Source organism: Amblyomma mixtum, chromosome 8 (assembly GCF_055824585.1).
Source record: "Amblyomma mixtum isolate Tamu chromosome 8, ASM5582458v1, whole genome shotgun sequence".
NCBI lineage: Eukaryota > Metazoa > Arthropoda > Arachnida > Ixodida > Ixodidae > Amblyomma > Amblyomma mixtum.
The window spans coordinates 35,804,241-35,817,895 of NC_143019.1; the positions used below are offsets into that span (position 1 = coordinate 35,804,241).

Here is a 13,655-nt window from a genome sequence, read left to right on the forward strand (position 1 = left end):
CAAGTTCAAGGAAAGCCACTTCAACCCATCTGTTCCCCATCGTCGCTCCTCATGCCTGCAGCTAGCGTGGCAATATCCTGTTGACCGCGCTTCGAGCTGTCAAAGCACGCCGCTGCAGGCATGGCACAAAAGCCACGCACTGTGACGCGGGTCCGCCTCGCCGCACGCACGTGCACACAGGATGCGACCTAACGACTCCGTCCATGAGGGGAGTTTGACCTTTCCCGTAACGGCGCCCCCCCGTATCCCGCTGGGTTGAGCTCACCCCTTTCACGGCGGTTGTGCGGAGGGCCCAAGAGAAAGACCGTAATGGGCATTCCACTCACGCGAACCGGATGCGGCAAACAAAATACAGCACTGCGAACTTCACTGTTTACAACAGCTGTATCTTACCGCTACAGCTAAACACGGTACTCAACACGAATACGCATTTGTGGTATTACCAGAGAGTAAGCTGTCATCTACTGCCCAACCCCTTTTTAAATGGGTGTGCGCTAGAGGCGAGCTTACTCCCTTGTTACTCCTTTCTGGTACGAGTGTATTGCTGCTACATCCATTCCCCGATAGTGTGCAAACTCGCCGAGCTCAGCCCTTCGCTCCAGTCTGGCACAGTTTCCAGTCTATACCTCCTGCCGTCTTCTCGTTCTAGTGCTCACCGCCCATAGACTTCAGCATTAATCAATCACAGAAACGCAGTGCGAACAACTCCAACGAAGTTTGGTTGTTGCTAAAAATAGATTATATGCCTCTTTTTAGCTATGCTGGTGTTCGTCGGCAAGCAAAATAAGTGCTCCTCTGAAAAACAGATTTAAAAACGAAACATCTTTTCCTTGAAGTTGGATTGAAATGCATGACTTCAAGGCCGAATGGGGTTCCGTGATCACCACCGGGAAGCTTGATGACTCTCTAGGCTAGACTCAGGGATCCGGGATCTGTCTCGGCTTCACGACAGTTTTCTTGTTAAATCGGCACACAGGTAGAGACATCTATATTTCGGCTGTTCGGTCTTTTATAGCTCACAAATCACAGGTTTACATTCTGAGTAGTGTCTTCGATATTAGAACCCGGTAAAATATATCGAAACAGGTCATTTTTAAGTGGTTCTTAGTGTTTAGGACTGAGCCACACACATTCCCCTAATGGAGTGCCTCATGAGGTCACCTTCTTAAAGTAGCCCGCGTGGTGAATAACAACGTAACATTCGTACCGCCATCCATACACCAAGGGCCTGAGCGCGTTAAGTTCCTTACCACCTGTTTGGCGCAGCTTGAATAGCTCACAACGATAACTCATGACACAAGCTGAACTGTGTCAGCGTCGATTACTTGAGGTGGATCGGGTGCATTCTCTTTTGCAAGATACCGCGAACAAAGTAGAGACTTCTGAGGAGCTCAAGGGCAGAGTAAGCACGATCGTAAGCACGGTTTAACGCTTACCCGGCATCTGCTTCTGCGCCTGCAATACAAGAAAGCACGCGTGCGATCAATGGCAATGCCAGTACTGTGGTGAAATGTACATTAAATCCTATTTTAAGGGTCTCCGGTCACGGGAGATCAATTAGGCGAAGCACACTGTCACATTTGAGAAGAGAATCTGGGGTAACTTTTTCTTCATATGTTATTTCCATCGTTTCTCTGCTGGACGATGTAAAATACGAGACCTCTGCCATGTCCTATTTCTTCGTTTTTTATAGGAAGTACCCAACATTCCACTTCCATTCATTTTTATTTTTCATTAGCTTTACATTCTAGCTGTACCGTACGAGCGTACGAGATAACTAGGCACTACTTATCTATGATAACTACTTTTCACATTTAAGTGTACCTTCTCCTTCGTGAGGCATATTCTACGCGGGCTTCGGCAGACACCTGCCCCTGGCCACCTTCTGCCATCTTCTTGGCTAGACAGACGCACCACACAAACTGAAGGCGACTGGTTAAGCTTTATGGCGTCTGTGATAAGCGTGACGCTTAAGTGTGACGTAAACCTGACACAGTTGCGGCGTTAGTCCTAAATTAGAAGATAATTATTCCAGAAATACTTACTGGAGACCACGCTCATCTCTGACATTTCTGAAGAGAGAGCGTGAGACGATTAGGATCCAGACACTGCTTGCGGCTTACTACCAGCGCGGCTTTCTGCAGTGCATGGGATCATTACGTCTTGCACGCCCTAATAAGGCCCTGCGATTCGGGCCGTCGCGTCGTGATCGACCCACACTATGTACAGCGCACTGAAAGAGAGTTGCTGAGTTCTTTCGAGACGGCTAGCGCAAGCGGTTGGGTCAGAAATTTCGGGTTTATTTCACGGCATAAAACGCAGGAAGTGCGGGCAGATTATCTTTTGCATAGTTCTGCAAGGCTAGTTCACCCCCCCCCCCCCCCCCCCCCACGAGCACCCTCTGCAACAACAGATGAAATATTTTCGAGGAACGGTGAATCTAAGTACTATTGTGGAGGAATGAAGGCTGCTACTGACATCACCAAGAGCCTTACGAAGAAAGGCAGGTAGGCAGAGCAGCTATCTTCTTTCATATACAACCAGTGGAGGCGTGCGGCGTTTGCTGACAAAAGCAGACAACAAAAAATCTACAGCCTACCTATGGTAGGATAGAACTTAAAAAAAACAGCAGTTGCAACACTGGGCCGCGACCCGTGGCGTCCTGTATTACTCCGCTGGCCAATCGGAACAGCAAACGAAATCACCTTTTTAAGGCGAAAGCCTTCAGTGTCTGATACTGTCGTCCGTTAACAAAGCGTGTCACACGCGTTTAACTCGGGAACTAAAAAAGATATAAGAAAACCGATGGTTTCTTCGGACAGAGGAGGAAAAACGTAACCTAGAAGCCAAGTTTTATGACGGTATATTAATTAGTTAATGAATTATAGGCAAAAATGTCTAGATTGCGTCGAAATAGCACGGACGTCGATATAGCCTCGGGAACGGTGTGACGTCACATCCACCGGAAGTCGTCATGGCATAGTGAAAATTGTCACAGAATGGTCGGAAAAACTTCGAATTTGTGTCAAATTAGAAAAATGTGTGATTAAGCGTAATTAACATTTAAGATCCCCGAAAGATGTATAACTTGGGTATCCATATAGGCACGGGAACAGGTGTGACGTCACATACACCGGAAGTCGTCACGGCATAGTGTCCTCGCCTTTCGCCTCACAACACTTTAGTTGCGAAGTGCCTTCACAATTTTTGATGTTTGACTATATCAAACAATCCACGTATCAAAATTCAAGAGCTCATGATTTTTTTTTCTCGTGACAAGAAACGCTTAAGAAGCGGACTGCTTCTTCGTCGTGCAGGATTTCTGTGCGCGGAGGCTGAATGTGGGCGGAGCTTCACTGCAGACTTAAGTTGTATCCGACTATACAGACTTTCAGCGCAGTGCCCAAAGGGTTGGCGAAATGCCTTGTTGCTGATGGGGACAATTTCACAGAAGCGATGTGCCCCATCAAAAAGTATCAAGCTTTCGAACTAATAAGGTAATAGGAAAGTTATGCCACTTGTGCAAACATATTGAGCTCTATTAGCAGTCTCTTGATTATTTTCATCCAATGACAAAAGGATTACGATGTCTACAGCGATCGGCGCCCTCTGACTCGTTTCCTTCTCTTTGACTACAGTAAAATGACCAGCTTTAATCCCTTCCAGCTGTTTCGGCCTGCTTCAAGGCACACAGAGCATGAATTCAACTAGGCCACTTTTAACAAGTTACCAGGCTCTAATGACAAAAATCTTACTTCCACTTAAAACGCAACTTTTAGAACCGCAAAGGGTGAAAAAAAAAACACAGGCGTCGGCACCACCAACCCATTTCGCAAGAAAACTGCTGCACGCCGATAGTTTTTGTTTTTCGCGGATCACTGAGGCCAGGCCACGCAGTCATTGACTTTAACGGAGATCACTGAGTCCTCTCCGTTTATTATCGCGCCAAGTTTCAATGCTGTGGCGGAATAGTTTTTAAAATGAATTTTCACGGCGAAAAATCAGTCTTTTGTTACCCCAGTGTCTTCAGTGATTCCTCCAGTGTGCATCTAGCAGCCAATTCGTTAACTTTGCGTGCTTAAAAGATGTCAGTAACGGCAAATAGTAATCTTTGGGTATATATGAAATTCAGCAGTTTACCTCATACCAAGACTGCCTTACATAAATTAAGGAAATGCTGCCATAGATAATCGGAAACCACAGCACCTCGAACGAGGATGAGTGAAAAACTGTGCGACTTACCGGACATCTCTGACATCTGCGACATCTCAGCTGCGAGAATGAGAAAAAAAAACACTGCATGAAGTATTGTTAGTCCAATATTTTTTTTTTTTTTAGAAAACGACACAATTGCGGAACACGTTTTCAAAGCCGATAAACCAAACTGGATAAGCCGAAGTTGTTTATGAACGCAACTCTTGCAAATTTGTGAGATTGAATCACCACGATCCATATACAGTAGAACCCCGTTGTAACGAAGTTGAAGGTGCCCAGCGATTAATTCGTTATAGCCGTAGCTCCCTCATAGCCCATGTTGACAGAACTTCCAAGGGAAATTGTATTTCCTTCGTTATATCCATTACTTCGTTATAAACCGTACCGTTACAACGAGGTTCAACTTATCTGCAGATCCTTCCTCGCGACGCGATTTTCTCCTGTATATTTTGAGAATCATGCCCCGCAGGTTTTATATGGCAGTCCTAACTATTGGGTGCATTTTTTAGGTGCTTTTTCGTTTTTGCTACCCATCGGAATATTAGACCATTTCTAATTTTCTATCAAGACGCTTCTAATGGTATCTTACGATATTCCACAGTTGCCTGACAATCACCGTAACAAACGCGCCCCAATGGTTTTCTAAGGCAGCCCTAACTGCCTGATGAGTGTGCAGGACAACATCGAAAAGCACGATGTTGCTGCGAATCGGATTCTTAGACCATTCCTACCAATATGTTCATTAACAGCACCTTAGAATAATCCACTGCTTCCCCACAGTTAAAAGTGATGTCCAGGAAATGTGGATTTCTTGTGATTGCTCAAGGAAAACCTTTTTGTGCTGACACATTAGAGGCAGCTGTGGTTTTGGGGCTGTTTAACCTCCCAAGGCGACTCAGGCTATGCGGGATGCCGTAGTGGAAGGCTCCGGAAATTTCGACCACCTGGGTTTATTTAACGGGCCATAACATCGCACTCTACGGGGGCCTCTAGAATTTCGCCCTCAAGGAAATTCGACCACCGTGGCAGGGATCGACCCCGCGTCTTTCGAGTCAGCAGCAAGTGCCATAACCACTGAGCCACCGCTTCTTGAGGGAGAGTTATTGTTTATTATGTATATACGTAACGTCTCTCATTACTAGTTACTACTACTACTAGTTCCGAAGCGTGAGTATCTTATTGCTTGCTTGGTGCATTAGTGTCTAGACGTAGGGCCAAACACTGACAAACATCAAACTCAAATCGGACCAATGTGCTCCCTTATCTCGTATGTCTGCTGTCCTAGCGCGCTTGTAACCAGGGGTGGTATTCTCCCGGTGTCGCCTTTTGCGACATGTCGCATTCGCTCTTCGCTGATTGGCTCGAGCCGCGGTGACGGCGGCGTGACGACACGGACCCGCCTTCCTGCTACGTCATCGTGACGTCGCCCCAATTTACTACGCTTAGTCGAACAACGGAATGCGCTGAAGCGATTCGCGCGGGCGACGGGCTACCGTTAAGCCTGTTTCACATGGGAGCGAATATGCAAGCGAAATCTGCCGCCGCGACGGAAAAACCTGTTTTGAGTCGTCGCTGCGACGAGCGGCTAGGTTTCAACAAGTTGGAAATTTTCGCAGCGACGCGCCGCTCAATCGCTCAGTCGCTTGCATGTGAACCGGCCGTACGAACGCAATCGGCAGTTGCGGCTTTTGCGCCCTTAGCGTGAAAACATGGCGACGTCCTTTCACGCGAGAGCCGCCCGCTTCAGCCAATTCAGCAGTCCTTGCGATTCCGGTCGGCATGTTTACCGGCAACTACTGGTGTTGTTACTTTTCGCTATGACTTACCTTGCTTCGACGATAAAGTTTAAGCTGCAATTCAGCCTAGTTTTTTAGATACGCTCTCGATTCTGGAGCGCGCAAGCCTAATGGGACCTCCAGCTACACTGCTACCGTCTGCAATTGCCCGAAACGCAGCCGAAACCTAGCACAACCGTACGAAATGAAAGAAAAATAGATTTGGAGCTTTTTGGCGGTGTTTTATAGACTTAAATGAAGTAAAACGAGTTTATATTAAATTTGCAAATGTTTTTTTAACATTAGACGTCATGTGATGGCAAATATTCTTGCTATAAAAGATACGAAACTACTGCTGCTAGTGAATCAGCAGTGGTAAATTGTCGCTTCTCGGAGTGAATGAATGCACCGCAGACGAAAGTGCCGGCGGCTTTTTCCGTTTCTTCGAGCATCTGTAAGCACTTTTTAGGCCCCGCCCATATGCGACATGTCGCAAAAGGCGACACCGGCAGAATACCACCCCAGCTAGCGTTTGTGGCATCAAATTGGAAAGCCCCACAAATTTATGCCGCTACCTCTAACTATTTGCCGTGATACTCACCCATGGTTTTGCAGGTTTGCTGTTTCCAACTCCTCAGGTATTGCACAGCACGTTAATGCGCTTACGCAATGCTCAGTGGAAGCCTAGATGACACCATTGCATGAAAAAAAAAGAACAACGGTAATTAGAATGCAAGTGAGTGGATGTTTTCTGTAAGCAATGCCCTTTAGTGCAAAGACCGCACCTTCATCAGATAAAATGTCGAAGAGAGTTTCCAAGGACAATATTCTTCAGTCACGATTGAGGCGTATTAATTGGCAAAAAAAAATCGAAGGAGACATTCAACCTCCGCCTAAAGGGTATAACGTGATAGCTTAATGGGTTAAATGCCATGAATGCAGACAGTCATTCTCTACTTTACATTCATAGATCCCTAATAGTCCTGATATACCCCTCCTGGGACAGTGGTGCAGCGGTTAAGCGATGCGCCACTGCCCTGCGATGGCAGTTGCTCCAGAGGTGGGTCTTATGCGGACCAGGTTGCTCTTCCCGAGCTGCCATCATTAATTTACCTGCCACCTGCTGCAGTGGACAATTTGCTCACTATAAAATGGGCAGGTTGTGATGACGCTGCAGTGTCATGTGACCTAAGTGGCCCACCTGCTGTCTAGGTTCCTCTCCGGGCGCTACTTGCCAGAGTTATGATGCTCGTGATGCTTCGCTTACAACGATGACAACGCCGACGCCGGAAGTGCTGGGTAACGGGGCCTTTAAATCTATCACGTTAAAAGCAGCTAACTACAAGAAGCCCTTGAGTTCCCCACAGCACTCCTTGGAACTTCTTGGATACATTAGCCGTGCCCTTGGCAACAAACAATGTGCTGTCAGTGGGTGTGTGGCCTCCTAATAAGACCTCGCAAGGAGCCCCACATGCTGCATCATGCTGTCAGCCGCCCTCCATTCGGTTTCTGCCTACAGGGCCAAGGCGCTCGTGCTGATACCGGTCTCAGGCGCGTATTCCTTGATCATATCTCCCCGAAGCACTCGAACAACTCCCTCTGGACTCACATTATGCTCACACTGCTGTATATCGATATATAGCATACCTCACGATCGCAAGTGTGCGTGGTGAATTAAGAGCGAAAAGTTATGCCGCCATCGCTTCTCAAAATTGGTTTGGTTTATTGGGGTTTAACGTCCCAAAGCAACTCAGGCTATGAGAGACGCCGTAGTGGAGGGCTTCGGAAATTTCGACCACCTGGGGTTCTTTAACGTGCGCTGACATCGCACAGTAAACGTGCCTCTAGAATTTCGCCTTCATCGAAATTCGGTCACCGCAGCCTGGATCACGCCCGCGTCTTGCGGGTCAGCAGCCGAATTCCGGCTTCTCAAATTGCTTGCTGCAACTGCCTCAGCTTTTAAGTCCAGATTCCGCAAGAGTTATACATCGTTAACAACGACCATCAAGCAAAAGTTCAAAGTGTGCGCACCGCAAATCGAACGGCGAGCTGCGAGCGGCGCCTATCGGACATACAAAGCCGCTGCTTGCCTAAATGCGCAATAGTGACATCTCACGTGACTGCATCATGGGAGTCTCCTCTAGTCACCAGCAAAGTCCAGAGGGTGTTGCTCGAATGCATTTAAAGTATATGGTTTGACAATGCGCGGCCAGGGCTGGTTTAATTCAAAGCAGTACAGTTAATCGCCCAATAGTGGGAACGTATTGGCAAGGACCGGCCCTACAAAGGACCAGAGTAAAAAAATCCACTTGCAGTACTGGGCCGATTACCTGTGATGCTCGGGTAGCTGCATGAGAGAAGTGATAACTCAGTGCGCTTTCTTTGATTTGTTCTATACTAAACTATCATCGACAGGGACGCACGTCAAGTCACGTTTCTCCACGTATTCCACTCAGGGCTTTAAAATCTCATATTACAGGACTAGTGAAACACCACAGGGTAGCGGAGGGCTCGATAAATTCGAGCTAATGGTTGAGTTCAACGCTCCCGAAAATAGAATAGCGTGCCGGCTGTTCACTTCCATCAATGTACGGGAGCGGCGACCGGGACCAGGACCTCAGAAGTGGTAAATCTGTAGCCGCTAAGCCTTTCCTGAGACCGTTACCTTGGAGAAGTCGAGAGCGGGGTGGTGTTGGCACAGGCGCCTGGCCTGTCCAGTAGATGGTCCAACTATTATCTACAGGGACGCATCACCTTCCGTCAAGTCTCGTTCCTAAGCGTATTCGACTCTCGAGTTTAAAATCTCATATTACAGGACTGATGAAACAGCGCGGGGTAGCGGAGGGCTCGATAAAATTCGATCTAATGCTTGGTTTAACGCTCCCGACAATAGGGCCGGCTGTTCACATCCATCCGCGGGAATGGCGTCCGGGACCAGGACGCGGTAAAGCTGCTGCTAAGCCTTCTCCGAGACCTTACCTGGGAGAAATAGAGACGGGATTGTGTTGGAACAGGCGCCTATACTGTGGATGGCCTAAGGTTGGGCACAAGCGGTGGGGCAAGGTTGGGAGGGTCGACCTGGGCCAAGCAAGGGTGCAGCTGGCTCGTGAGACGACCCACGGGTAGTCTTAGCCGGATCAGGCAATAGAGCAACCAGACAGCTCGAGCGCTTGGGTTCGAAAGATGATGATGATGGTGGTGGTGGTGGTGTCCTCAGTCTTAATGACACATACCCACGGTGGGGGATGTGCCATTAAGCCTGAGGACAAGATGATGATGATGATTTCCTCAGGCTTAATGGCCGTGCAAAGGCAGGGGCTTCCTCTTTTTCTCCACAGTAAGCATGGCACATACCCACCTCCCGATTCATGGCCGATCCCCCAGTGTGGGTATGTGCCATTCTGTCAAAGGCTACAACAACAACACGCAGGGGGATTAGCCAAGGTACGGTGGTGAATGCCAACGAGATATATTGGCGGAGAAAAAAAAACTAAGTAGAAAAGTCGCTGGCTCACGAGCTGCTTCTTCATCCTCTTAAGAATGCTAAAAATCAAACCTCTTCTTCTTTCCTACGGGCCACGAGATCTGGCTCGTAAATTTAGATATCCCTTCTCTTGTAAACGACCATGCTGAAGGAGCATTGCACATGATGATGAGGGTTGAACAGTAATTAATCAACCGACGGAACAGAGCCTGACTTGCATAGAGGAGAAGGCGAAAGCTTTTTTCGAGACCAGTACTAGGGACAAGTGAAGTGGACAGTTTGATCCGTCAAGGTCCGTTGGTCAAGCACCCATTCTCGCAAGCCGGGGCCTTCGATTCCATCCTCACCACATCCCGCCTCTGCTAGCCGGAGGCGCGATCAACCAGCGAAGGCTGGTCACCCTGTCAAGGCTCAAGGGTACAGGAGGCCAGAGGCCCCCGTACTGTACAGAGGCCTCCTGCACTGTTAAGCGCTCTGATGGGGAGGAAATTTCACGCTTCATTTTCCACTAAATGAACTTTATTCCTCGTCCTTCTACAAGTGGATCATCCCCTTAGACAAAACGCAGGAATCCAGGAGCCTTAACTCCGATCAGTGCCAAGGTTTTCTGACGGATGTCATGCAGTGAATAAAAATGAAGATAACCATAACCCGCGTGCCTGGTGGAAAACCTGTGGCTCCCCCACCAGAGGCTGGCAAAGGGGGGTGGAGTTAGGCCCCCTCTCTTTTCGCTCGTGGTACTTAAACTTCCCCAAGTGCCTTAGTTCCTTGCGAAGTAAGTGTGGCCGCGGGACTTGCTTGATGCCATTGTTCTCTGGTTTCAGCGCTTCACTTCGCAGGTGTCCTAAGACCTGGGACGACCTCAGATCAAGCAGTTCCCTGACTAGAAGAACGGACAGGCGCCTGTCTGTCTGCGGCTACTATAGCTTGCTGACGGCCGCACGTCCACGAAGACATGAATGCTTGGTGGGGCGCGAGGCACGCGCTCGTAGGCTATGCATATTTCCTGCCTTTTCAAATTGCTCTTTAACAGTTACTGCGTGGAGAAATTTAAGCATTTGTGTGGAAAATGGGCGTTTTTGAACAACCCTATTACCCAAGGAAGCCGGCGACACCGATGGTCCTGGCAGAAACAAGCCACTAAGGAAGCAGTGAAAATTGTAAACCAACTCTTCCTTTCATTAGAGCGAGGATAATGCTGGCAGAATTTCTAAGTGGGCGTCGAAGAGGAAGATTGCGACACTTCTCAACTCCCAGGCCTCCTCATCCCCATAAAGAATAGCGGCTTGGTGAAACTTGAGGAGAAGCTGAACTACCCGAAGGAGACGAGGTTGATGAGGTCAGTAGTAGACGCTGGTATTTGCGTTCTCATCTGCACAGCCGGCGTAAAAATTTATGAATCGGAATCCTGAGAAATAATTCAATTTCACTGCATCTGGACTGAACTGCTCCAAGTCCAAAATTGCACTGCGCAATAAAAAAAAATCGGGTTTAGTCGGCAGAAATCTATTCCGGGCAGCGTGCGAGACAAACGATGAAATTATTTTTTTTTTGGTCACTTTCGATCACTATATATTTTAACCACCGGGTCGACACAGCGGTCATTCAACGCGAAAGGAGACGCGCGAAATTCTTCACATTTTAAATTCGGCTAAAGAAATTTATATCTGATAGAAAGTGCCGGTCGGGCCGCAAAAGATAAACCGTGGATGACAGTATTTTGGTTCAGAATGGAAGCGCTTAACAGTAGCAAAGTGTCAAGATTTTCGCAGTTTTGAGAGAAAATTTTGGAGTCTAAATTTTGAGACACAACTTTTTGCAATGTTGTCGGAAACCTTGTTATAGGGTTTCTTTGCGTTAAAGTTGGAAACTGTGGTTGCGTTGTCCTTTGATTAAATCGCAAATATCTCGATTTCTTTGAAGACAGACGCATTGAGAGGAAGAAAACGCTATGTGAACAACGGCACGCGACAAGACAGGAATAGCCACGTGGGCGACCCATTTAAGTTGTTTCTCGTGTAAAAAAAAAAATAGAAAATGTTTTTTGTTGTTAGCGAGTAGTAAATTTTTAAAAAGGAGCCGCATCGGAGTGGCACCAACATTTGCTACGCTCGGATGAAAGACCGATTTTATTCCCAGCCTCACTCAGCAGCAGTAGCTGCCATTAGCGTTGAACATAGTGTGATAAGCGATTTCGCCATTTTAATTATTCTTAAAGAATATGTTTTGGTAGAATGCTCACGGTATACACGGTGTGTCATGTTATTCCCCATAGCTATGACATCAATGCAGGATTAATAATGGCAGTCCGTACGTGTTAGACAGATAAGCATTTATTATTTTTCGACCACCTAATAATTTAGACCACCTGGGGATCTTTAACGTGCACTGACATCGCACAGCACACGGGCGCCTCTTGCGTTTCGCCTCCATCGAAACGCGGCCGCCGCGGTCGGGTTAGAACCCGGGTGCTCCGGCTCGGTAGACGCCTGTGTCTTGTCCCGGCGTTTTGCGCTGTTCCATCACAAATGAGTAACCAACATGTCCAAGCTGCTCGTCTGCTTAATTTCTTAACGAGGGCCTCGGTTCTGGCAGCCTTGATGCCTTAGGAAGCATAAGAGGGTTCTCACACAGCTTCCACCCTCGCCGTTCGATGACGTTCTACGTCACATCAGCGGTAACTCAGGACGTGCTACGTCCGCCGCTGTAGAACGTGGGTGGCGCTGGTGAACACTCCCAAGGTTAGGTTGTTTGTAAACATAAATACCCCCGAAAGCAGAAGGTTTGACAGCCGTCGCCGTAGCTCAGCGGTAGAGCACCGGACGCGTAATTCGGAGGTCGTGGGTTCGGATCCCACCGGCGGCATATGGTTGTTTTTTCTTCTGCTTTTCTAATAATTAGCTTTAAGCGATAACATATTCAGTAATATAAATTGATCAACACCACAAACTAAATAAATAAAATTAAAAATCCCCTGTGCCCCTTGGTTTCTGTGGCTGTTGGCTTCTCTCATATGTGCACAGGTGTTTTTCAAGTAGCTCTCAGCGCCTAATTTTAAGAAACCTGTAAAGAATAATTCTGATCGCCTTGTATAGGAAAACGCCTATTTGAGGGTGCTGTTCACTGAACTACACGCGATGGCCATTTGCCTCAGTTAAAACCTGTGAATTCACCTTTCACTGTCATCGAAATCGTGCACACGAATCCTGCGGATCACCAGGTTTGCTCGCTGCAAAATCGGCAGGCGTCGCCTAAAATTTGAGGATCTCGCAAATGTTCAGCGCTGGTGATAGTCCAATTGTGAATATATAAAATACAGCCACTGGTATCAGTTTATTTTTTACACGCATCAGATAACAGCGTAACTTACAAGTGTTGAAGCAAAAGCAACCAAACAAAACGACGGTAAGAGATAAACATTACACAAATTAAATAAAAATAATAAAAATATAGCTATGACCATAAAATGAGTATAACCATAAAATAGGCAAAACAAAAATGGGTCAACCATTTTTAATCTAATTCGGTGAGAACAGAAGAGTAAAATGACGTCATAAAACATAAATAGGTGCATGGAGTTTTGAATATTTTAGTGAGAGAGCCTTAAAGATCGATTTCAAGTTCAGGCATTTGCAAGAGTTTGTAATGACCATATTTTTGGACATTCGGTGGAAAAATGTTGACAAAACACAAGCATGATGGAGCACAGTGGGCCTTCCTTGTCATTATGTCTTCGTGCCGCTGATAACAGAGATGGACACAATGAGCGTATAAATGAACTTTGAATTCGCATAGTGACAAGCAAGAAACCGAAACCGTGCAGAGCAATATGGCAAACAAGTTCCATAAAATGACGCAACCTACAGAACAGATATACCATAAAGCGTTCACTTCAAGAACTATGCCTCGTACATTAAAAACATAGTAGTCAAGGCAAAAAATTCTTAAGAACAATCACAGTCTCGCATATTATGCGGAAATATTCAACTTAATTTATAGAGCGTGTCTTAAAAAAACATTTTACAAGGCAATACCGTATCCAATCATGTTTACTCCAAAATTCATCTCAGACATGTCGTGCTGGCAATTATATTCAAATTAACCCAGAGCATTCGGGAAAAAGGCAGTGATTTTCTGGTAAGACTACAACAATATTGGTTTCGTGTGACATTTGCATAGCG

At 46.8% G+C, this 13,655-nt stretch overlaps 1 protein-coding gene across 1 annotated transcript in view; it reads right to left on the reverse strand.

Annotated features, from left to right (window-relative positions):
- LOC149332074 (uncharacterized) overlaps positions 1-7,705 on the reverse strand; it is a 47,851-nt gene extending 40,146 nt beyond the window's left edge. The window contains exons 1-4 of the mRNA XM_089557466.1: positions 6,776-7,705; positions 6,592-6,674; positions 4,243-4,272; positions 1,437-1,455 (exon numbers count right to left, since the gene is read on the reverse strand). Of these exons, the coding sequence (XP_089413592.1) occupies positions 1,437-1,455; positions 4,243-4,272; positions 6,592-6,595 (53 nt within the window). The 5' untranslated portion in view covers positions 6,596-6,674; positions 6,776-7,705. The remainder of the gene's footprint in view (positions 1-1,436; positions 1,456-4,242; positions 4,273-6,591; positions 6,675-6,775) is intronic.
- Positions 7,706-13,655: the final 5,950 nt, after the last annotated feature.